At 36.5% G+C, this 23,030-nt stretch overlaps 8 protein-coding genes across 11 annotated transcripts; 2 read left to right on the forward strand and 6 right to left on the reverse strand.

The window, feature by feature from the left end:
- Positions 1-1,922: 1,922 nt before the first annotated feature.
- LOC123320557 (polypeptide N-acetylgalactosaminyltransferase 1-like) lies at positions 1,923-4,759 on the reverse strand. Its single transcript, XM_044907906.1, has 6 exons — positions 4,119-4,759; positions 3,903-4,066; positions 3,573-3,851; positions 3,271-3,518; positions 2,878-3,220; positions 1,923-2,824 (listed from the first exon to the last, which is right to left on the reverse strand). The coding sequence occupies exons 1-6, from the start codon at positions 4,454-4,456 to the stop codon at positions 2,454-2,456; spliced, it is 1,743 nt and encodes a 580-aa protein (XP_044763841.1). The 5' UTR covers positions 4,457-4,759; the 3' UTR covers positions 1,923-2,453.
- A 351-nt stretch (positions 4,760-5,110) lies between these two features.
- On the reverse strand, positions 5,111-5,770 carry LOC123320160 (U6 snRNA-associated Sm-like protein LSm8). The gene is made up of 4 exons (XM_044907361.1): positions 5,620-5,770; positions 5,505-5,545; positions 5,326-5,453; positions 5,111-5,269 (listed from the first exon to the last, which is right to left on the reverse strand). Exons 1-4 carry the CDS (start codon positions 5,648-5,650, stop codon positions 5,179-5,181), a joined length of 291 nt encoding a protein of 96 aa, XP_044763296.1. The 5' UTR covers positions 5,651-5,770; the 3' UTR covers positions 5,111-5,178.
- A 1,477-nt stretch (positions 5,771-7,247) lies between these two features.
- Positions 7,248-8,332, forward strand: LOC123320574 (myotrophin). The gene is made up of 3 exons (XM_044907930.1): positions 7,248-7,419; positions 7,478-7,588; positions 7,779-8,332. The coding sequence occupies exons 1-3, from the start codon at positions 7,351-7,353 to the stop codon at positions 7,947-7,949; spliced, it is 351 nt and encodes a 116-aa protein (XP_044763865.1). The 5' UTR covers positions 7,248-7,350; the 3' UTR covers positions 7,950-8,332.
- A 30-nt stretch (positions 8,333-8,362) lies between these two features.
- LOC123320573 lies at positions 8,363-9,782 on the reverse strand. The gene is made up of 3 exons (XM_044907929.1): positions 9,486-9,782; positions 9,207-9,433; positions 8,363-8,658 (listed from the first exon to the last, which is right to left on the reverse strand). Exons 1-3 carry the CDS (start codon positions 9,692-9,694, stop codon positions 8,441-8,443), a joined length of 654 nt encoding a protein of 217 aa, XP_044763864.1. The 5' UTR covers positions 9,695-9,782; the 3' UTR covers positions 8,363-8,440.
- Positions 9,783-9,903: 121 nt separating this feature from the next.
- LOC123320566 (hippocampus abundant transcript 1 protein) lies at positions 9,904-15,008 on the reverse strand. Of its 4 annotated transcripts, none has more exons than XM_044907916.1 (8): positions 14,751-15,008; positions 13,634-13,822; positions 13,298-13,575; positions 12,910-13,247; positions 12,497-12,706; positions 12,234-12,382; positions 12,077-12,173; positions 9,904-11,822 (listed from the first exon to the last, which is right to left on the reverse strand). In XM_044907916.1, exons 1-8 carry the CDS (start codon positions 14,829-14,831, stop codon positions 11,716-11,718), a joined length of 1,449 nt encoding a protein of 482 aa, XP_044763851.1. In that variant the 5' UTR covers positions 14,832-15,008; the 3' UTR covers positions 9,904-11,715. The 4 variants fall into 4 exon arrangements, with proteins under 4 accessions (XP_044763851.1, XP_044763850.1, XP_044763853.1 ...); XM_044907915.1 differs by having other exon boundaries at positions 12,068-12,173; XM_044907918.1 differs by lacking the exon at positions 14,751-15,008 and adding an exon at positions 14,073-14,095 and having other exon boundaries at positions 12,068-12,173.
- Positions 15,009-15,331: 323 nt separating this feature from the next.
- Positions 15,332-16,900, forward strand: LOC123320567 (polycomb protein eed-B). The gene has a single exon (XM_044907920.1). The coding sequence runs from the start codon at positions 15,441-15,443 to the stop codon at positions 16,734-16,736; it is 1,296 nt and encodes a 431-aa protein (XP_044763855.1). The 5' UTR covers positions 15,332-15,440; the 3' UTR covers positions 16,737-16,900.
- Positions 16,901-16,953: 53 nt separating this feature from the next.
- Positions 16,954-19,898, reverse strand: LOC123320569 (transcriptional repressor protein YY1-like). The gene is made up of 6 exons (XM_044907923.1): positions 19,256-19,898; positions 18,592-18,777; positions 18,298-18,520; positions 18,057-18,176; positions 17,883-17,993; positions 16,954-17,801 (listed from the first exon to the last, which is right to left on the reverse strand). The coding sequence occupies exons 1-5, from the start codon at positions 19,710-19,712 to the stop codon at positions 17,888-17,890; spliced, it is 1,092 nt and encodes a 363-aa protein (XP_044763858.1). The 5' UTR covers positions 19,713-19,898; the 3' UTR covers positions 16,954-17,801; positions 17,883-17,887.
- Positions 19,899-20,442: 544 nt separating this feature from the next.
- Positions 20,443-23,014, reverse strand: LOC123320570 (transmembrane protein 185B). The gene is made up of 7 exons (XM_044907925.1): positions 22,864-23,014; positions 22,521-22,697; positions 22,255-22,462; positions 22,078-22,203; positions 21,879-22,013; positions 21,704-21,827; positions 20,443-21,648 (listed from the first exon to the last, which is right to left on the reverse strand). The coding sequence occupies exons 1-7, from the start codon at positions 22,899-22,901 to the stop codon at positions 21,440-21,442; spliced, it is 1,017 nt and encodes a 338-aa protein (XP_044763860.1). The 5' UTR covers positions 22,902-23,014; the 3' UTR covers positions 20,443-21,439.
- Between the last annotated feature and the right edge of the window lie 16 nt (positions 23,015-23,030).

Raw genomic sequence — 23,030 nt, forward strand, 5'->3', positions numbered from 1 at the left:
AATGTAGTTCAATTAGGCTCTTCTCTATCAGAAACTGCCTTCGGTTCTTCTTCAAGTGAATTATTTTTCGTTTTACGCCCTTTTGAAGGGCTGAAATTTTGGTAGGCCCTAGGAGCCGAAATAAATTTTTTTCGTCGAAACTGAGCTCAGATTTGGAATCAGGGACCTCGAATTATCCAGAAAAACTGTACGGCACTTCAATATTTAAAACTTCAATTTTTGATTCCGATGCAAAAAAACCCAAGACGCAAAGATGAAAAGAGAAGGTTTTCCTTTAGACATTCTTGAAAATATTGCGTCATGACTAGAGACATATCTGACCAATTGATCTTCAATCCAACTCAATCTGGATCAAGGATTAAAAGTTCATTTTTCTTCAGACATTTTTGAAAATATTCCATTATGACTAGAAACAATATATTATAATGATTTTCAATCCATGATGAGAAATTTTGGCCGAAAATGCTTTTTTTCGTATCGTCTTGAAATTCGAAATATAGTTTAATTAGGCTCTTCTCTATCCGAAACTGCAATAGGTTCTTCTTCAAGTGAATTATTTTTCGTTTTACGCCCCTTTGAAGGGCCTCAACTTTGAAAGGCCCTAGCAGCCGAAATAATTTTTTTTCGTCAAAACTGAGCTCAGATTTGGAATCAGGGACCTCGAATTATCCAGAAAACATGTACGGCACGTCAATATCTAAAACTTCGATTTTTGATTCCGATCGAAAAAAACGCAAGACTATACATCATGAAAAATTTTGGCCGAAAATGCTTTTTTTTTCGTATCGTCTTGAAATTCGAAATATAGTTTAATTAGGCTCTTCTCTATCCGAAACTGCAATCGGTTCCTCTTCAAGTGAATTATTTTTCGTTTTACGCCCCTTTGAAGGGCTGCAACTTTGGTAGGCCATAGCAGACGAAATAAATTTTTTTCTCCAAAACTGAGTTCAGATTTGGAATCAGGGACCTCAAATTATCCAGAAAACATGTACGGCACTTCAATATCTAAAACTTCGATTTTTGATTCCGATCAAAAAAAACGCAAGACTATACATCATGAAAAATTTTGGCCGAAAATGCTTTTTTTTTCGTATCGTCTTGAAATTCAGAATAAAGTTAAATTAGGCTCATCTCTATCAGAAACTGCCTTCGGTTCTTCTTCAAGTGAATTATTTTTCGTTTTACGCCCCTTTGAAAGGCTGAATTTTTGGTAGGCCCTAGCAGCCGAAATAAATTTTTTTCGTCAAAATTGAGCTCAGATTTGGAATCAGAGACCTTGAATTATCAAGAAAATGTGTACGGCACTTCAATATGAATACAGCTTTTTCCATTCTAGACGAAAAATCGACAAAAGTGAAAAGCGCCTTGAAAATGTCGGCATAGGCAACACATCATATTCAATGCCCATAAATTCTATTGTGGCGCCACCTACTAGGTGTTTAACGAACATAGTCCAACTCATTACAGTTTTCTATTACAGCCCAAGTAGAAAACTGTTCTGCGGGAGAGACAGGTTTCTACTATAAAGTGCAAAGACCACTGTAATGACTTAGTGGATGTTCGTTGAAATCGAACCAGATGGCGGAGCAAAAGAATTTGTGGAAATTTCATCCAAGAATTGACATATTTCAAAGTGTTTAAATGGCAGACTATTTGTTATATGAAGAAACTAAGTTCAAATTTGAAATCAGGGACCTCGAATTATCCAGAAAACATGTACGGCACTTCAATATCTAAAACTTCGATTTTTGATTCCGATCGAAAAAAAACGCAAGTATCATACAGCCAATCATCACCGAAAGCTTTGATTATTCATTCTGATCACAAAATAAAATGAATATCCCAAGGGTTTAAACACCATTTTTCAACCTCACCTCAAATCTTCCACATAAATAAGCCACAGACGAAACAAAAACACCAAATAAAAATAGATTCTTCATTTATTCAAACACATCTCGTATAACAATATAGAAAAATGATATAATGGTAGGAAACACCTAATGAAAACATTCAAGAGTGATCCGTATGCATAAATGACTATAAAATATACACCACGATAACAATGAAATCCAAGATTTCAGAAATATAGTCAACAGTGATTTCAAGTTACGTCGAGAGTGAAAAATATATCTCATTCATAAGTTTTATATAAACTTCAATAAAAATCCCATAGTAGAAGTAGAATACGCAACTCTTTATGTAATTAGAGATTATGCATGCATCAAATCGAAAAATATTTACCTGTATAGTGAGCTCCATTTCAGTACAAAGTTTTTTATCACAGTGAATGAAGAAAAGGAAGAAATTATACTTGTCTCGCCACTTTTCTTTGGTTCTTGTGAAGAATTCACAAAAAAATTAGTATAAAATGTGAAGAAAAAGACAAAATTAAAATAGTGATGCAAAAATTCGAGTAATCCCCAACGAAAAACAAATATTTGATAAAAAAACCTTCAGTAATAAACGTTAACATCCTCTATCAGCTTTTCGTTCTTTCCCCCCAATGTTTGGTTCGAATGCGTAAACTTCCAGATCTGATACTTGGACCGCTTGCATTTCTCGACCAAGAGCCCCTTCCCAGGCTCAACCTCGAAGCTCGTCAGACATTTCCTGGTAGACGGATGATAAATTGTACCGTTCGAGAAATATGTCCAGTATTGGTTCCTTTTGTGACCGTGACACTCCGTCAGCTGTACCGAACGCTGGTTGTGGACCTCAGCGCAAAAATTCTCCTTCCGGAGTTCCCCCTTCGAGCTCAAGGAGAAATACTGGGACATGGCGATGTTCGGATGACAAACGTACAGTCCAAGAGGTCCAACCTTGCCTAAAAATGAAAGTTTTGGCTTTTATATCGAATTTTTTAAACGTTCAACTAACCTTCTGCCAGTTGCAAATCGTCCAGACAATACTCTTCTCTATTCCTAACTTGGCCGTAAGCCAAGACGTTCTCGTCCGGCACAAATTTCTCCGGATAAATATTATCCAAGTACCACTTGAAACTCTTGCATCGCAATTTCTGCCGAAGCTGCTTGCGATGCGTCAAATCGCCTATCACAGGATTGTTCTCCAGAGACGGTTCGAACATATAAAAAAATCTCTTGTAGTCGTCCATCCAAACTTCCACCAACCTTGCCGTGTTAATACCATGGGTATCCTTGTTATCAGGGAAAGAATAAGGATGGAAATCCCTAAAAACATGTCCCACTCTCGAACAAGGCACCTACAAAATAAAGATTGAAAAAAAATACCAAAGATCAAAAAACTTGTTACCGTTTCTAATTTTCCCCCGCACTGCCAGATACGGAAAGACATCTCCAGGTTTTCACCACCCCATCCATCCATTTGCTCATCGTATGAGCCGATATCCCAGAAATAGTTACGGTCTATGGCAAAAAGTCCCCCAGCCATTGTCGGAGACCTAACAGGCCTCAAAGTGTCTTTATCTTCCTCCTTCTGGATATCTATCCAAGTGAAGTGTCCCGACCAAGAAAATCCACCCACTTGAAAGCTTGTTTCACCTATCACAAATTGAATTTAATAGTCTCAATTATAAGACGAATTTAAAAACTTACCATTTGTGGAATAAGCGAAAGTATTAGCTTCTATAACATCGATGATAGGGACCAATACTGCTGTTTTATCTTCTTCGATCCTAGATAATAAAGGTTCCAACCATTGTTTCGTAGCCTCGCAGTGAGAGTCAAGAAAAACTAGAACGTCTCCAGTGGCTACACGAGCTCCTTGTAAACGAGCCCTTATAAGTCCCATCCTACTCGAAAGGCGAACTACTTTTATGTTTTGGTCTTTCAGTCTTGTTAAAATGTAGTAGTCAAGGAGATCCTTCAAAGGTTCTACAAATTAAAGGTGTAGAAAAAAAATCATCGAACATACTAAACACTAACCTGTCGTGCTACAGTCGTCAACTAGTATAATTTCCTGTAGTAAATGCTGGGGCGTTTGTAAAATGACACTCCATACAGTACGAAGAACTACCGATAGTAGTTCATTATAAAATATAATTATGATAGAAGCTTTCAATTTGGGGTTGTAAGAGAATTCTTTGCATCTGAAAAAAAATTATTGTGGAATCTACTGGATTAACTTAAAAAACTGGCTACCTTGGGCTTCTTGGGTCTCTCAGTTTTCTATCCAAAGGCATTCGATCGCTCAGGACTGTGTTCAAAGCGAAAATGTTCAACGATTTCTCACCGTACTTCTTATCCTCTCCTTCCAAATAAGCCGGTTCTCCTTCATCCCCCAAACCTGGGATGATCTTCGATTCGTATCCTTGTAAAATACTCTCATATCTACCGGATAGGAGCGCAACTGTTTCATCGTTTTCGTCGAGAATTTTGGTTTTGAAGAATTTGATGTAAACAATGAGCCAGAGTATCAAAGACGAAACAACCAGTATTCTCGTATGTGATTTTTTCAGTCTTCCGCACCTGATCAACATACTGCAGATTTATCACGGCGTTGAGTTTATGAATAATAGGAATAATGCGGAAACTACATTTTCCGATATGGTTTTACGGTTAGAAAGAAGGTGACGTCGTTCGTTTCGTAGGCGAACAGTTGGTTTGGGTCATTTTTCTGGGGAATTATAGGATTCATAAACGATAATCCACAGTTTTGAGTTTCTCATTCAAACTTTCAATACCACAAGTAATCTTATTTTAAAAATTATCGGATGTTTTGAATAGAAAATGAACCAGATTAAATTTGTGGTTAAGTTGAACCCGAAGTGTCAAACTCAAGGACAATCACAGAATTAACTCATCATAATAAAGCCATAGAACTCTATGGGACCATAGAGTTCAATGCAAAAAGCAAAGATTATAGAGCACTCTGAGTACTCTACTCTATAATCTTTGCCATAAATATTGAACTCTATGGTTACCATAGAGTTCAATGGTCATAAAGTATCATAATTGTGTGTGTTCTGTGCTCAATATTCTCGACCATAGAGAGTCCAGAAATTTTGCAGTTAAATTCATAATTTTCAATAATTATTAATTTACTATCGATTTTAATATTTAGAATTAGGAAATGAACAAAAAATTCATTCTAATTGATAAAAAATTATAAAGGTTATGAATAAATTCGACAATTTCTTCTCATTTCTTTTAATCTAATCGTACAAGTTCAGAAATCACCAAAATATCTGAAACTTTTAAATTAATGCACCACTGCATTAAGAGGTTCTGCTTTTATATTGGCAAAGTTCAGTCGATTGTCTATATCTTCATCTATCAATCCAATGATCGCCCTAAAACGGATTATATGAGCTCGTTGAGAAAATTGAAAATGAGAGTATCTGCTTACACATTATCACCTCTTATGATATGTAGTCCAAGCATTACTTGTTCAACCCCTGAAGAAGTAGAGTATACTCGTTCATGAGATTCGTCCAAAATTATGTTTATTGTTTGATCGAAGCCTTTCAGAGTACCCTAAAAGTGTTAGATTGAATTTTTGACAAATCCCGAAGAATGCATACTCACAATGAAATTTCTACCATCTGATGTTATGATTGAAACAGTATCTACAGGAAATGTTAAGGAAAGTTTGAATAAAATATATTCCAATCAATGTTTAAAGAGCTAATTGGAAGGATACGGTTAACAAAAGTATCTAAACCGGAAGACATTGCTTTCTAGGATTTGCAGTTCGTCAGGATAGAACGATAATTGTATACTTTTATATTGTTATTAATTATCGCCTTTTTAAATCTTTAAATAAATTTTTTAGAGGTTAGTCATTGCAACCATAGAAAAAATAATTTTGATCTATGATTGCAACCAAAGAGTAAATTTTTCATTTTCTTCTTTCTTTGGTGCTTCACCATAGTCGTAATTAGGAATTCGTCAAGATTTTTTCAGCTATATGAAAAATATAATCTTAGCAAGTAACTGTATCAATTATTATCATATTATTTGAAAATATTTTGGATCTTTTCCAGGATTTCAATCAATCTAATCATAACTTCTCACAATATTTATTGTGTATGAATATTTTACATAAAAAGTTAACTATATAGATTTTTTTAAATTCAAAATATCATACCAGTCATACTTTATTCAAATGAGCATTATTTTCATGGCATTTCAGGTAACTTAAGTGATTTGTATCAAACTCACATAACTGACACTTGTGTTTTTTCAACTTCTGATGAATCGTTTCGATATGCCTCTTTAGGTCTGGCTTTAAACATGTAGCATACTTACACGAATGATATTCATACTCCTTTATGTTCATATGGACAGATTTTATATGATTCCTCAATTGGCTTTTATCACTCGTGCCATAATCACAGAAGTGGCACTTGTGGGTCATAATATACAAATGATTAGTTTTCACATGTCTATCCAGGTTACCCTTATTGTTGGTAGCATAATTACATAAGTCACACTTACGATCTTTGATTTTGGAATGAACACATCTTATATGCTTGTCAAGGCTACTCTTTCGATTCGTTAGGTTAGGTTAGGTCGTAGAAATAAACATGGTTTTATCTTGATCAATTCTGGAAGGTGAGCTACTGGACCTATTGTGTTCATTCTTGATTATGTATTATTTCGGTCATGCACCTCTTCTACATCAACATCTTCTGAAACTTCTAACTTCACTCCACAATCAGCACTAAAACGAATCCAGCTTTCTGAGTCAAGTAGATGTAAGGAATGATAGAGGAACACACTTACTCTCCACTTGAAATATTGTTCATGCCCCTTTCTGTATTTTTGCAGAGAAGTTCATTTCAATCCATTATTACTTGAGAAAATCCATGGGGAAAATTAAATCTGGAGTTCCATAATATCGACGTTTCACTTATTTCAAGCAGTAAGAACAATGAGGAATCTTTGATAATACCTTCCAGCAATAATAATAACAATAATTTTCAACACTTATAAAAACTGCACTTTTTTGAGTTCACTGAATAAAAATATTAAACAAAACCTATAAGATTACAGAGACATCTTACAGAGACCTCTTTCCCTTTCTCTATGTAAGATTACTCTGTACTCGGCACCACAGAACTCGAAAGAATTTAATTTATTTGTGATCTGCAACACAGAACACTCATATACAAAAAAAAATCAATTCAGAGCTTAGCAATAAATGCAAAGGTAAGTTTGTAAGTATTTTTTTGATTACTTGTTAATTTTTCAGCATAATAAAGACTATGAATAAAAAGTGGATGCCCATACCATTTGCCATGAAAGCAATTCTGTGGAAACCACTTTCTCTGGTTTACTTTCGCAAAGCAGTCAGATTTTCAGACAATCTGTTAGAATATCCGGAAAAAACATATTGGGAAAACTAGTTTTCCACTCAGGCACAGCAAAAATGAGTGAACTGGTATGGGGAATTAAAAACGGTGACTTGGACCAAGTGAAAGACATCGTTGAGAAAAAGGTTTCTAGTGAAAAACGCATCAAAAGGGAGTGAATCATAGCTAGTTTTTCATTTTCAGGCTATAAATTTGAATGAGCAAATTGACGGTAGGCCCCCAATCCACTATGCCGCAGATTATGGACAGAAGGACGTTATAGAATATCTCATTTCTGTAGGAGCTAATGTGAACGTAAGTTTTGTAAATTTGATGAATTTTTGAGATAACCTTAGCTATCTTTGCATTTGTAATTTTCTAATTAGTTATGGTATGTTGAGCTGATTAACTGTTGTCTGGTTTCATTGTTTTATGTATGGAATGAGATTCTGAATGCTCAAACTCTTCCATATAAGGAGTTTGTGAATATTAAATTTTTTTTCAGTCCACAGATAAACATGGTATTACCCCAATTTTGGCTGCTATATGGGAGGGACATACAGATTGCGTAAGGCTTCTTCTTGACAAGGGTGCCAAAAAGGATGGCGTGGCCCCAGATGGCAAATCTTACTACGAGTCGGCAGAGAACAACGAAATCAGAGCACTTCTAGCTTAGGCTCCAGGCTTTATCGAAGTCCATTTTAAATCGTATACTTAGAGTTTCATGGTCAATATTTTATAAGTTCTGATGGTTTAAAGAGTTGAAGGTCGTCCGATTACCTATCAGTTTCGAAAACATTTGATTTTAAAAGTACTAACAAATTACAGAAGTGATATATTTTGAAAGTTTTTTCGGGAGTTCTGCGACTTGGAGAAGTTCTAAAAGATGTATATTTATATGTAATTTAACTCTCCCAAAATGAGGTGGTTCGTATATTTATCGTGAGTTGCACGCTCAAATTTATTTATTTTAATTCGATTTATATGTTGAAATATATAATGGGTATATTTTCTTTATGACTGTAACGACAGGATTCAATAAAGAAATTTATTCTTTCACAAAACTCTCATTTCCCAGCAGTGACGAGCTTGAATTTTCACAATTTATTAATCAAATCTGTTCAATGAGTTCCTACAAATAACTATTTTAAAAAATGGGAATTCTGTTCATCGACTTGTTGCGTTCTCGTAAGTTGGCAGAGATTCCTCATTTTGGACCTCTTCACTCTGGTTCTGACCGTCATTTCCATTAGCTCTTGAATTCGTTGATGGTTTTTGAGGCTTGGGCATGAAGAGGGCCTCATCGTAGCAGGGGAGTCCGTTGGGTTTCGGAACATTGAGCGAACAAACGCTGCTATCTACAGGACACTCTATATCTGGATATCCTGATGAAAAAATCAGAGTACTGCCGTTGAAAAGTTCTTTCTCATCAATTTGATTCATTTTATAAGATGAGGTAGTAATGTCAAGTGTTAACGCATCCACCAATTTATCGGATCGGATTAATTAGGCGTATCTCCTAATGATGTGGATAAAATGCGATAAATAATGATGAGTTGCGAACATAAAACGTTTTCCTAATCGTTAGACTAGCTGTATCATAAAATTTTCGTGAAAAACGTGGATTTTTATGTAACGATTGCCTGCTGCCATCTACCTGATTCTGTTTGAAGTTATCGACACTCGATGATGAAAATTCTTTCGGCGACTTCATTTAACACTCGTCGAGTCACTGGACGCGTAATGAGAAGAATTTAAAACGCAAATTTAAAAGAATAATGACGATTTTTCTCCACGATCTAACGTTTCCAACATTTACGAGTAAGAAAAGTCGGTTAGTTCAGTCAGCTTTCCATAGATGTCGCTACGTGTATCGGATTTAAATTTCAAGTGTAAAAAACGGAATTTGAACCGAAACCTGGCCCAAACTTACTGATTCTGTACTCTTGAATCAACTGCTCTAAAAACTGATCAACGTTAACGTTCTCGATTTCGTTCTGAACGGGCTGATGGGACGTGGGGGCTAAATTCTGGGCGAAACAGCGTCTCCTATTGTGCTGGTGAACGATCTGGTGATGCTGATTGTTCCTCCGCTTCTCAGCGCCCATGCAAAACTGCGACAGGAAGTAAACAAGGACGACGAAGAACACCACGGGGCTCCTGCAATCATTCAGAAGTCTCAACTTTGGAAACCGACCATTCTCACCCTCACCAAAACTGCCAGGACTGCACGTTCCTCATGGAGTAGCCTGCGCAGCAGCCCTGCAGACAGCAGACCTCGTAGGTGTAGCACACATATTCGATGGAGGTCTTCGAGTTCAAATTCAGGGTGCAGTACTTGAGATGGGGCTGAAATTTCGTCAGGTTGTAGGTGGTGGACGCGTTCCTCTGTATCCTATCGCGAAGGGTTGGGGGCGGCATTTTGTTGGATTAATTTCGACCAGGAGTGACTTTTCGGGGATGGAATTTTCATTTTGACAAAATGAACAAATGTCCGTTGAAAATCGTCATTATTGAAGGATAAACGTCGCTCAACCTGGTATCTTGATGAAAAAATCAAAAAAATCTCGGTTTTTTCCCTTAAAAATTCATTTTATTTCATATCGAACAGGTAAAATGAAATGAGAGGATAAAGTAACTAATTTTATTGTTGGTTTTCATAATACAGTAAAAAATAAATTAAATAGTTGATTAAAATCGACCTCGAATTCCGACAATTCATAAAAAAAATTCCCACTCAATCATTTGTATAGTTTTGATATAACTTCATGGGCGTGAAAAATTTATATAAAATGAAATTTTTTTATCACAAACACATGATATTGCAACAAGTTTGCTTCGTCTGAGAGGACCAGAATATTTTCCAGAAAACCGTTGTTGAAAATCACTTTTTTTGGACAAAAATCAGAGCAATTCTCTTCCTCAAAGATAAGTGTGACATTCAATTCAGTATTTAAACACTACAAAAACTGAAACGTGAAAGGTACCATCATAAAATAAGGATCGATATACAGAATCTTTGGCGAACCAATCCAAAAATGTCAGGTTTTCTTTGAGTAACACGAAACAGATCAGATAATGTCAATCAATTCAACAATAATATTATTCAACAGCTATAGCTTTTCTAAAAAATAAATATGTTATTTCTTCTGCTCCTACTTAAATACTATGTACAAGCCATCACATATCATTTCGATATATTTTATATTTGCTTTTTTAGAAAAGCCCCCAGGACGACGCCCCCAGAGAAGTATGCAGCACGGATTTATGATTTATCATCACGAAACTTAGGGAAAAAATTCATCGGGATACAGCAGAACATAGATCATGCCAATCGCTTTATTATTCGATAGTGGTGAAAAAGTAGTTCATTTGTACCAAGTCTTTGGATTGTGGAAAAAACAAATTAAAATTGAAAAAAATGCATACAAACTTCCACGCTCTACTGTATCATGATGAAAAAAAAATAATCATATGGTAAAAGTTAAATTGAAAATTACTGGGATAACTTTTGATGATTAAAAATTAAAGATTCCATCTCGAATCTTTCTCTAAATGAGTCGATTTCGATTGGCGAGGTGAATCAAGAAACAAATCCAAAAATATGCAGTTTCGAAAAGGTCAAAATTAGAAATCCCATACAGGGTGAGTCCGAAACTACTGGACATTCTTGAACATTGATTTTGGTCAGTACGACCAGAAATTCAGTTAAATTACATGCTTAGCAGCTCCAATTCATCCTTTTGACTCACCCACAAACTCGAACAGATAAATAAAGGAAAAAAAAAACAATTTCGAAGCAGTTCAGGTACAAAACGCATACTCCATTCCACTCACGACCCACCCAAAAATCTGAACTTTCCTCTGACTCCCTCGAATAGGAAAGATAAAAAAGTTTAACCTAATCGGGTGCTTTTTCGCTTCGAAATCCTAACCGCAACAACGAAGAAAAATACCAATCTACGATAAATCTCTAAAATACCACTTTAGGTCGGAATTTCTAACGTTAATTCATCCTTATCTCTAGGAAATACCGAATCAGCATCAACTAAAACTACTTCCTTCTGCCGTTGAAAGTCGGGTGGACCAAAAGATCAAACGAAGCCATCGTAACCAACACAGATCGAGGAATACGGATAAAACTTTGTACTTACATCTTTATTTCTATGATTATCCGACAGATTAATAGCTAACCTCACTTTTTGACGTTTCTCACGTCACAATGCAAGCGAACCACAGATCGACATGTTTGTGGAGGCTACAATGCCTCCGTTCGATCCAGAAGAAGGGCGACTGGCTGAACCGAGGACCGTTGGAGGTAGAGAGATAGAGAAAACCACTTTTATACTTATATCACATTAACATTCATCGCGGGACACTTCTCTGGCCCGAGCGCCCACTCAACGATCGGAGAACACAAAATTAGGACGGGGAGTACCGTCTTATAGGATGGCGGCGTTCTCCATCCCCCTGTTGGGTATCAGGGGGCTCAGGGTGCCCGCTACTTTCTGCCCTTTCTCCACTTCGTAGTGTGTATCTAGAGGTATGCCTGCAAAACAACGATAACCTTTAAAGTTACAGAATTTGAATAGACGATACAAAAATCAATTTACCCAAGCATTTTCCGCAGATAAAAAAGAAAAAATCGCAATACTTGAATCATCGACTCACCAACTCACTTATCGTCTTATTTTTTTCACCAGAAACTAAGAAATAATCGAAAATTCTGGACCACTCGTCCGAAATAAACCAAACTGAAATAAAAAATAAAAAAAGCTCGATGCCAATACTTACGATACCTACCGGATTCTGTCCTCTTGGAGGTCGGTATAAAAGAAGCGGTAAGCAAAGCACAAATGACTAGAAATGCGCCGAATACAAAAGGGGGGCCTGGTACCAGCTGAAAAACGAAAAAAACCTTTAAAAAGATCGAATCCAAGACAAGCAAAGTTTCAATCACCTGAGAATACGTTTCGAAGAGTGCAGGGGCTTTATTCTTGACTTCGTGATTCTCCCCCTCGTTGAGATCCACGTGGAATATGTAGAAAATCAGACCGTACATCGCTGGACCTAAACCGTTGCAGAGACCTCTCATCCCCGTGACCATCCCTTCAAAAATACAAAATCCCAGTTGGCATACATTTAAAACTGTCAGATATGTCAACCTGACATTTCTCTGATAACAAGACCATAGAATAGTTGTTTTTGTTTGATAAAACTCACCCTGCACTACGCCCTGCTTATCCGGGGTGCTATGGATCGATACGAAAGCTGATATGGCAGGATAGGTTATGGAACTCATCGATGCGAGGAAACCGGCTGCCCACATCATCCACGTGGTGGTACCGAAACCGTACCACAGCAACTGGAGCATCTCGAAGAGCAGTCCCAACATTATTGTATGCTTACAACCTAGGTTTTTCATTAGGGCGCCTATAAAAATTCAGATGGTTTAAACGCAAGAAATTTAAAGAAAACCACTGAAAAATAAACCGGAAATAGGTTAAATCGGTTGTCATGAAGCTAGGTTAGGTTAAACAATCACAGAAGAGGTTAGGCTAGTTGTCATGAGGTTAGGTTAGGTTAGACGTTGACAGAAGAGGTTAGGTTCGAAGAAATGATCAGGAAAGACTCACCTAAACACAACTGAGCCAAGACGGCCAAGAGCCCGACCAGGCCGACGAAAACGGCGACCATGGAGGCGCTCCACCCCATGACCAGCTTCAAATAGACGAAGATGCAGCTGTACTGTCCGGCCTCGGGTAGATACGAGAGGAAAACGGTGATGCACAGCAGCAGTATAGTCGGATCCTTACCCACGTTCCTCAGCGAGGAGAAGGGATCTGCCTGCTCCCAGCTGATGGGGGACAGCCTCATCTTCTCGGGGAGACTCTCCGGAACGGCCACCAGTATGAAGAATACATCCAGTATGGCTACAGCCGTTGCCAGGGCCACCACCAAAGAAACTGACCACCTAGAACATCTAAATGTAAAAACAGCCTACAAAAGACTCCGAAAACTCACCTCTCCATCAAATAGGCCCCCAGAGCGGGCGATATGACCATGCTTGCAGCGAAAGTGGCGCTGACCAGTCCGTAGGCCAAGGACCTGTCTCTTTCATCCGTAACATCGGCAACATAAGCAAAAACCACGCTAAAAGTCACGGCAAAGACCCCAGAAATGCTAATCATGGCGAAGAACCAGAAATTGTTGATCGTCATCAGGGGTATGGGTAGACAGGTGAAGAAAACAGTGACTAAAAGGAACAATTTGCGGCCACACACATCACTCAGGGCTCCAACCTTAAAATATTCGATTTCATCAATGCTGAAGACAAGGATATCACTGTTAAAGACTTACCAATGGTGCACTTAAAAACGACAATATGCCTTTGATGCCCATAATGAGTCCGTTCATTAAAAAAGTGTGGTCTGGGAATGTCGTGTTCAAAACTTGAATGAGGGGCATGGTGAGCAGCCCCCACGCAAAAAATTCCAGAAAGATCACCACCAGGGCATGGTATAGGCTGGGCATCCCTATACCAGAGTTCTATAACAAAAAAATGCGTTGAAATTTCACAATCACAATACGACAGGAAAAATTTCTTCAAGTTACTTTTAGTTTTTTAAACTGGAGCATTCTCATCACCAGAACTATTAAAATTGTTCTAAATTTTATTCCATCCCATCTTTCTTGAGCTAGAATGAATGCAATATCAACAATGTTTACAATTTTGTTCCATATGCACCCAAATAAGTGATTTAACCACAAAAATATTGTTATTTAAAGATGTGCATACCTAAATAACCCTTTAAACCTCAATCAAATAACTAGTAATTAAAGCGGTACACCTACGACCAAATCAAAACTGGAATAAATCAATTGTTCAACGGTATTTCAAGATAAGAGTTGAAATAAGTGTCGTTTTAAAGGTAAATGCCTGAAACGTATTGTTTTCCAATTTCGGTAATAACAAATAAAACACGTAATATTGTTCATTCATCCCATTATATTTTCATTCAATAATAAAACTGGAAGATAGAAATGACGTGAACGATTTTGATCGAATGGATAACAAATCCAACAATGAAAATCCGCAAAACCACATCCCTATGAATCGTGAACGCTATAAAAAAAGAAAGTTTCCTGAAAGTTACAATTTGGCAATAAAAATAAAAATTGACATGAAAATATCACGTTTTCAATTCTTTCCGCTACGAACATGGCTATAATTTCGAATTGGACGAGAATTTTACGTTCACTGGTTTTTAAATTCAAATTCTGATATACCCACCTGCTGTTATCAGGTCATTTTTCGATCTAACATGAATTTTCCTGAACCCACTTACGAGATAAGATTAATCGCATGACTGGGTGCGTGAACAATGAGACTATAATATATACCAAAGAAACGAAGAAAACTGAATGATTCAGGTGAAAATTGATTAAATCTACTGTTATAACAAATAAAACTCACCGTCACTACGGCATCTTTGGCTATTGATTTTCTGGATCTTATGATAATCCCTGCTACCCTTTTCGAAGGTTTCGCCTTCATATTTGATTGAGTGTCTAATAATGCTGCAAAAACGTAGCTAATTGCATTGTAATATCGAAATCATTTTTGGTTTAATCCAATATTTTTGTAACTGACAATCATCACTACTGCTATAACCTTCTGTTTAACAAAATTCACCATTTGTCCACCACCGTCGATCGCGCACATCGACATGAATTGACGGTTAACTTGACATTTTCGCTGAAAGATCTATGACAACAAAACTACATGGTGGATGCGCCAAATATCTCTATATTTACGACTAACGCATCCACCACTATATCAGTAGTTAATTTTGTTTATTTCATAGATAAATCATTGGAAATTCACCTAGTTTCATCATCAAAAGTTGATTTAATATCGCACTGAATTAAATAACAATGAATTTTTTTGAATAAAAATCATTTGAAATCGAGCAAGTATATTTTTAAGTGAGTAAAAGAAATAATCAGAGTATTTCTATGGTTGCTACAAGGTTTCTGGCCAAAATTTTACAGTGAGGTTAAGTTGACATCAATTTTCGCGGTAGCAGTTAATTTTATCTGAAATCTTTGCAGATAATTAATGTTTTGGTAAAGTTTGATTTGTTGAGAGTGATCACTATCCAAAATGAAAGATAAAATCAAAGTTACGAACGGGAATGATTCCTCGATCTCCCACAACCTCACTGAGGAATCTGGGGACGAAGCAGACGAAACTTCAAGTGTAGGAAGTAATTCCACCACCGATACGACTTCCAGAAGTGCTACACCCACAAATAAGTCCTCGAAGAGAGGAAAAAAACGAAAGAAGAAGCTGAGTATCATCAAACCCCCCAAACCATTGTACACATTCCGTTGTAGCATCAAAGAGGATCATGGTCAACCTCTGTTTGGGGCCCAGTTCAACCACCACCTCAAAGAGGGGCAACCAAAGATATTTGCTGCTGTAGGAAGCAATCGTGTCACTATTTATGAATGTCCAGAGCCCAATGGTATCAAACTGGTTCAGTGTTACGCTGATCCTGATCTGGACGAAAACTATTACACTTGTGCATGGACTTACGACGACGAACAAGGAAGGCCCCTTTTAGCTGTGGCTGGGTCTCGTGGTGTGATTCGTATTCTAAACCCAGCCACTATGTCTTGCATCCGTCACTACATAGGTCACGGACATGCTATAAACGAATTGAAGTTTCATCCTTGTGATCCCAATTTGTTGTTATCGGTATCGAAAGACCATGCTCTTCGACTTTGGAACATCAAAACAGACGTTTGTATCGCTATTTTTGGTGGCGTTGAAGGGCACAGAGACGAAGTGTTGAGTGCAGATTTCGACATATCCGGTAACAGAATCATGTCTTGCGGTATGGATCATTCGCTCAAATTATGGAGGCTGGATACGGATACCATGAAGGAAGCTATCAAACAGTCATATAACTGGAACGCAAATAGGAATAGCAGGCCGTTTGATTCCCTAAAAGTGCATTTTCCGGATTTTTCAACCAGAGATATACATAGGAATTATGTGGATTGTGTTAAGTGGTTTGGTGATTTCGTACTCAGCAAATCTTGTGAAAACTGCATCATTTGTTGGAAACCAGGTCGTTTGGACGATAACAGACTTCGTAAAGGTGAGACTACATCTACAATCATACACAGATTCGATTATAAAGAATGCGAGATTTGGTTTATACGTTTCGCCATGGATTTTTGGCAGAAGATTTTAGCGTTAGGGAATCAGACTGGAAAAATATTTGTTTGGGACTTGGATGTGCCAGATCCAAGTCAAGCTAGATGCCACACTCTGCAACATCCTAGATGCAATACAGCAGTTCGACAGACCACTTTGAGTCGTGACGCAGGTATTTTGTTGTGCGTTTGTGATGACGGGACTATTTGGAGGTGGGACAAAGCCGAATGTTGACTGAACAGAATAAATTAACTTCTGTAGGAAGGAGAGAGGGATGTAATGATTATAAGCTTTTTGCTTAGGTTAGAATTTACCGACTCTCGGAAATATTGTAAAAAGTTCTATATTTATTTTTATTTGTATATAATCTCTAGGTAATCAAAATAAATATTATTAAAAACGTTCGTTTTTTCTCTGTGTAACTCTTTCAATGGGAAATGAAAGACTGCCAAAAAAATTACCCTATTTATTATTTACAAGACACTTAACCTATTTAACATATACAATAACTTAAATGAAATTTAAAAGATTAAACTTTAAATATTAAAGTTAGGGGAGAGAACCAAGTTACATGAACAAAATAAAAACAGTTCATCGGTAAAAATTTAAAAGAATATCCTTCATCAGTTCCTCAAAGATAAATTTGTACTTGTGGACTTAAATAAGCAACCGTTAAACATCAAAATACAAACAATATTAAGACTCTGTGAAGATTTTTGGTTTTGGGAGTGAAAAAGAAATACCTCTCTACTTTGACGGTTTTTTTTTGTCCTTACTGGTGGATATATATGAAAATTCAATTTGACTCTCATCAGTCAACAAATTCTACATTAAAATCGTTGTTTTCTTTGATACACAACTGAGGATCGTGAAAATTGCATCAGCTTCGAAAACCTTCTGATAAATCGATTTTCGAAGCAAATGCCACCAAAAAATTGTTACATCTGCGTTTCTCCCAAGTTCAGATTAAATAAAATATTCGTTTATGGGGGGAAAAACGCAAATATGACAAGGATTACGTTCAACTTAATCTGCCCATAGAATATGAAATTGCGTCAACTTTTTCATGTGTTTGGGTGTTTCTCTTCATCATTTTTGCTACTGAAATTTGATGGACCTTCTAAATCAAAAAGATCACATGTAAAAAAACATGGAATAAAAAGCTTGCGGTCTTCGGTTTCCCAAAGCTAACAGAAACATCCATGAGCTGCTCTCAAAGTAGGGGCATTCTTAATCGTCTGTGTTTATGTCTAATCTGTTTTATTTCTCTATATTTACAATGCATAGTTGGTTACACCTCTGAAAATCAAGATATTATGAAGAAATATTTCTCTAAAGTCAATTTTTCACAAGAAAAACCAAGTTTTAGTGGGTTCTTACCTAACTTAGTCTGTATAAACAATATATTCAGGTTCTGCAACCTCTACCTGTACAAATTGAGGCTGCAGCATCTGTAAATTATTTGGTGCCCGGGATATATTGTTTCTTGACCTGCAAATACGATAAATCATTGAAAATCACTGAATCTTGTGCAATACAACGAAAAATACTCACTTAGCTTTGGCATGTGTTAAAATATGACTTTTTAGATTAGTAGACTGAGCAAACTTTTTATTGCACCCATCAAATGGACATACATAAGGTCTATCACCTGTATGTATCCTAACATGTGTTCTGAAAGAAAAATTTCAATGAGAAATAATCAATTTATCGTCCTCTTCTTTGCTTCGATCTCCAGGTTGGCTTTCATCAGTTATAACGACAAACATGGCCCTTTGATTATATAAAGACTCACCTCAAGTTGAAGTCCAAACTGAACCTCTTTCCACAGCCCTCGAAAGTACACTGAAAAGGTTTTTCCCCCGTGTGTACTAACTGATGCCTTTTCAACTTGGACGATTCCACGAAGGCCTTGCCGCATTCAGCACACACATGGACCCTGGGGCCATGCGTGTGAAGATGTTTGCGCATAGCTGAATTATCTCTGAACATTTTATTACAACCTTTGTGAGGGCAGGCTGAAACCGAGAATTTTATATAATTTTATTCATAACGAGCGCATTCTTCGTGCTGGCCAGCAAGAATTTACCAATTGTCCTATCGGAGCAATCCTGGTTAGGCCTTCGGACTCTTGGACTTTTCAAACCTGGTCTGGCGAATTCGGCCAGTTGCTTTGGATCCGATAAATCTAGACCAGGCATTCCATCTGTAGGAATTTTCTTCCCCGTCATATATTCTTTTAATTCTAGATCTGCCTCAGGATTTGACCCTTCATCTAAAATTGATAATAATCTCTATCAGTGATATAAATGATCGATGTTATAAAATGCTTTATTTCAAATCTGAATATTTCTTTTCGCAATAAAAAGAAATAAAATAATAAACCGGAACGACCCCCATCGAGCGAAAGTGAACGTACCCTTTGATTTTCTATGATTACTGTCATTACTGACTTTTCGGTGACATTAGCAACCTTGACGTTTAAATTGCCAAAATTGACATCTCGTCAATTTGTCGGAGAAGTTTAGAAGGAATTGCATGTTAATCTTGAGGAAATGTTAAATTTTCTTATGCAACAAACACCTGAAGAAACGTATAACACATATTCTTTCAGCAAGGTCAAGTATCGAATGTTTGTAAATAACCCCGATAACGATTTTGTAATCAGAACGATACCTGGGACTAGAAAAACAACACGTAAACCGGTTTATGTGACAAATTTCTACCTAATTTCGAAGAATATCTGAACCTACCGTCGCTGGTGCCTGAAGCCCACATTGTTACCGAAAATTCACCTTCCATGGTTTTGATCTGAACCTGTTTTTGTTCCCATTTTCTGGGTTTTGTTTCTACATGCATATCACTCAACAACATTTCGTTTTCCCTTCTTCCCATTATTCCGCGATTTTTATTCAACGTTCTTTTCTTTTTAGAAGGACCAGGGGACGATTCCACGTATAAATCAGACGAGTCCGGTACCGGGACGTCGTACAAATTTAAAGGATCACCGGAATCGTCTATAATTTCTTCTTGTGTTTCTAAAATTATGTCCCTGTCTTCCAGAGATTGCATTCCCATTATCGTATCACCGCATTCGACTATAGTCTCGACTGCATCGCTCATATCTACTGGAATAGACTCGATTTCCACACATTCCTGTATGTCCGGCTGTATTTCCACTTCGCACATTAAATTTTGGTGATCCGCCATGATTATATGGCTCCCTATTTTGTTTATAAAAGATGGACGCACAATATGGCCACTAACACACAACAATGGCGGACAAAACTAGTTTAATTTCACAGACGCCATCGAAATTATTTCAAGTTCAAGGAAACATAGAACTAGCAAATAACTACTTGGTTATTCTTTTCTCACTCTAACTATCTGTGATAGAGAAGAACAGAACATAAGGGGTTTGTTCGGAAGTTACGATTAGTACAGAAAAAGTGGCGCCATCTACAGGCCAGTAGGAGAAACAAGACATGACCTTTGATTTCTGTCAATTGTTTGGACTATTTAAATTGTAAATAAACAATGGTAATTTTAAATATGTGAGTGGAAAAGTTATTTTCAGCATGTTTAATTTCGACATATTCGTTTGTAATACTTATGAAATATAGTACAAAGTGTATATTTTGAGTTTTTCAACCATCATCCGTTCAGAATGAAAAAGGGAGGAATAATATATCCTTTTACTGTAAAAGTTTTATATTAGCTCAATAACCAGTCGAAGGGCTATAAAAAATTAAGTACAAAGTAACAAATTGGCACCATATGATACTTGTTATTGCAAGAACCCATACTTCCGTTGACAGAAAAGCCTACTTCGTAACTGGAGCCAAATATTTATTTCGAAATCGGTTCAATCAAGGAAATTTTTTTCAGAAAAGGAAATTCGATTTGATATGTGATGTAGAAGACTGAAGAAAGAGTATAATTTATATAAAAATCGTTCTATTGACGTGAAAAACACCAGAGCATTCTCAGTAATAATTTGCCATTTCTGGAATAACATTTTTGTTAGCTTATACGGAAGACTTACTAACCATACAATTTTCATTAAATAAGTGCAAAAATAAATTAAATTGAAGCCACGTCTTAACCTAGATATTTCACAGAAACTTAAATCGCTTAACATTGAATCATCAAAGGTAAGTACAGTATTTATATACAAGATAATACGCCATCAACAATTTAGGAACTTATTCTGATATACAACAATAAACATTTGAGCACTAATGATCGTTATCCATCTAAATTGAATTGATATGCAATTAGAGATAAAATATATGAAATATAAATCAACATTCTATTGCAAGAATGCTTAAAATCTGTAATGAAAAATGGTATTTAACAGATCCTAAAACATTCCTAGAATATGCAAAAGAACGATTGATCACGTTGGATATTGAAGAATAATAATTACTTCATTATTTTCATTTCATGATTTATTACGTGATTTTGAAGAATGAAGGAAAGGCAAACATGAATTCAAGAATAAACTTTATCGAGAATCGCAGATAACGGTGATGCAATTGTTACTCGGATTACCAATAATATACGACAAAAAAAAGTTTAAATCATTGGTAAATCCTTCAGTTCAACAATTGGAAATTTAGATCGATTTCATACCATATGCGTTGTTATTCCAATTAAAAACCCAAAAATTCAAATAAAAAAAAATTGTACATCAAACAAAACGACACACAAACCTCAAAATTGCGAATCTCACCCATAAACCACCAGAAAAAACGTGAAGATTTACCCTTCAAGATCCAACCTAATCAATTGTATCCAACACTTACAACCTAAAAATGTAACGCCAGAGAAAATATAAATATGGATCTTTCCGCCAATGCGAACCTAAAGCTAGAATATTCACAGATTGTAATAGATCTCATGGAAGCACATAAATAGCATTTATAACCTACAAATCAGTCTGGGGTTTCGATCGAGATGATCGGCAGCACTGGCTTCAGAAGATCGGCTCTCTTCATGTAAGCAAGGTCCATCTTCTCTGTCTGCTCTAGTTCGACGCCCTCTTGTCTACGTTCCGGATAATAGGAAATGTTGGCATACTCTTGGAGGCACGGGAATACTCCCAGGATGAACGAACAAAAGTCCTTTCGCATCCCGAACCACCCTGAAAATATTCGTTATGTTTCCAAGATTCTTTATCTGTGAAATTAAAAACTCACATTTATTGCAACCTTTTGCGTTGAATGACATGATTATCAAGGTTACGAATGATATAAACAGAGGACTTGTAACCACTATATAAGATACTTTTATATCGTCGTCTAGTTTATTGGCTAAGAGGACCTGAAATTGATAATTATTACCTCAGACACCAATATTAGGGAAAAATATTACCTGAAATATTAAAATAGGTATCACCAAGAAGGTATAGCCGAGAGCAGAATGAAAACTGGCTCTCCTTTGTTGAACACTGACTTCTGGCGTTCTTATGAGTATGGCGGCAAAAATTATCGTATATAACACTCCAACCTTCAAATAAAAACAACGATACATACAAGTTTTGATTGATTCATAAGATTAAAATAATTCTCACCAAAGATAAACACATCACAATCCATAATGGCACAAAAACGACCTCCCAAGACCAACTGATAAACTGATCTAAACGTAAGGCAAGAAATATGAACTGCAGAACATTTACTGCACAGAATAGCTCTAGCTGCAAATAACCCATATTATTCATAACCAATACTGGATTTAAAAAACCTACCTCAAACGTCCTGTCATGTTTTACAGCCCATATACACACCGCTATGCTAACGATCGAGATAAAAATTAACGGGATGAATACCAAAATCCATAAATGCCTTCCAGATTCTAACTTATCACATACAAGCAACTCAAACATTAAGAGGATCAAATGCAGTGCAAGAGAAATCAGCATAGACTTGTAGTGGATGTAGGCTTCTCCTTCTAGTCTGAAAGGGAATACATATTGACACACTTAATGGGATTAATTAATAACCGAGTACATACCTAAAATGTGGATATCTCCACCAAACATAGCTTCCAACCGAGGCTCCTAGGATAACCAAGCCTTTCCAAACCCATATTGGGGTGAAGACACACCAATAAGACCAAGAGATCACATTATCCAGTTTCAAAGCGAATAAAATTGTAAAAATCAACAAACAGGTATGAACGACGAACTTACTGAAAGAACACATCTTGTTAGCACTTCGGCTGCTGTTAGTCGATTAATACAATTAAAACCCAGAGTTTAAAACCAGTTGAAGGGAAGTTATGCAAGACATTCAAAAAAGGGAAAAACTAGTATAACTCATGAGTTACGCAACGTATTAATCATCAGACGTCTCACCTCGGGTTAAAATCTTGAAAAACATTCAGCAAATTCATTTCGTATGAATTTTTGTTCAATAAAATAATATTTTGAATTCCATGTTTATTTTGCTATAAAATTGTTACTCATTTGTCAAAATGTGACATTTAGAGCAAGGTGAGTAGTTCATTCGACCTAAAACCAAC

The sequence above is a fragment of the Coccinella septempunctata genome, chromosome 9 (genome assembly GCF_907165205.1).
Source record: "Coccinella septempunctata chromosome 9, icCocSept1.1, whole genome shotgun sequence".
NCBI classification, from domain to species: domain Eukaryota; kingdom Metazoa; phylum Arthropoda; class Insecta; order Coleoptera; family Coccinellidae; genus Coccinella; species Coccinella septempunctata.

Coding starts and splice junctions, on each gene's coding strand:
- LOC123320557 (XM_044907906.1), bottom strand. CDS start 4,456: ATGTTGATCAGGTGCGGAAGACTGAAAAAATCACATACGAGAATACTG. Junction 3,519..3,572: donor TTTCGCTTATTCCACAAATG/GTAAGTTTTTAA, acceptor AATTTGTGATAG/GTGAAACAAGCTTTCAAGTG. Junction 3,221..3,270: donor GCGGGGGAAAATTAGAAACG/GTAACAAGTTTT, acceptor TTTATTTTGTAG/GTGCCTTGTTCGAGAGTGGG.
- LOC123320160 (XM_044907361.1), bottom strand. CDS start 5,650: ATGTCTTCCGGTTTAGATACTTTTGTTAACC. Junction 5,454..5,504: donor CAGATGGTAGAAATTTCATT/GTGAGTATGCAT, acceptor TAACACTTTTAG/GGTACTCTGAAAGGCTTCGA. Junction 5,270..5,325: donor ATCATAAGAGGTGATAATGT/GTAAGCAGATAC, acceptor AATCCGTTTTAG/GGCGATCATTGGATTGATAG.
- LOC123320574 (XM_044907930.1), top strand. CDS start 7,351: ATGAGTGAACTGGTATGGGGAATTAAAAACGGTGACTTGGACCAAGTG. Junction 7,420..7,477: donor AAGACATCGTTGAGAAAAAG/GTTTCTAGTGAA, acceptor TTTCATTTTCAG/GCTATAAATTTGAATGAGCA. Junction 7,589..7,778: donor CTGTAGGAGCTAATGTGAAC/GTAAGTTTTGTA, acceptor ATTTTTTTTCAG/TCCACAGATAAACATGGTAT.
- LOC123320573 (XM_044907929.1), bottom strand. CDS start 9,694: ATGCCGCCCCCAACCCTTCGCGATAGGATACAGAGGAACGCGTCCACC. Junction 9,434..9,485: donor GTGCAGTCCTGGCAGTTTTG/GTGAGGGTGAGA, acceptor GAATGATTGCAG/GAGCCCCGTGGTGTTCTTCG. Junction 8,659..9,206: donor GATTCAAGAGTACAGAATCA/GTAAGTTTGGGC, acceptor TTTTTTCATCAG/GATATCCAGATATAGAGTGT.
- LOC123320566 (XM_044907915.1), bottom strand. CDS start 14,831: ATGAAGGCGAAACCTTCGAAAAGGGTAGCAGGGATTATCATAAGATCC. Junction 13,823..14,750: donor CCAAAGATGCCGTAGTGACG/GTGAGTTTTATT, acceptor TTTTTGTTATAG/AACTCTGGTATAGGGATGCC. Junction 12,707..12,909: donor CTTGGCTCAGTTGTGTTTAG/GTGAGTCTTTCC, acceptor GAATTTTTATAG/GCGCCCTAATGAAAAACCTA.
- LOC123320567 (XM_044907920.1), top strand. CDS start 15,441: ATGAAAGATAAAATCAAAGTTACGAACGGGAATGATTCCTCGATCTCC.
- LOC123320569 (XM_044907923.1), bottom strand. CDS start 19,712: ATGGCGGATCACCAAAATTTAATGTGCGAAGTGGAAATACAGCCGGAC. Junction 18,177..18,297: donor AGTTTGGACTTCAACTTGAG/GTGAGTCTTTAT, acceptor TTTTTCTTTCAG/AACACATGTTAGGATACATA. Junction 17,994..18,056: donor TTAACACATGCCAAAGCTAA/GTGAGTATTTTT, acceptor TCGTATTTGCAG/GTCAAGAAACAATATATCCC.
- LOC123320570 (XM_044907925.1), bottom strand. CDS start 22,901: ATGAATTTGCTGAATGTTTTTCAAGATTTTAACCCGAG. Junction 22,698..22,863: donor TTTCAAGATTTTAACCCGAG/GTGAGACGTCTG, acceptor GTGTTCTTTCAG/TAAGTTCGTCGTTCATACCT. Junction 22,463..22,520: donor TGGAGATATCCACATTTTAG/GTATGTACTCGG, acceptor ATTCCCTTTCAG/ACTAGAAGGAGAAGCCTACA.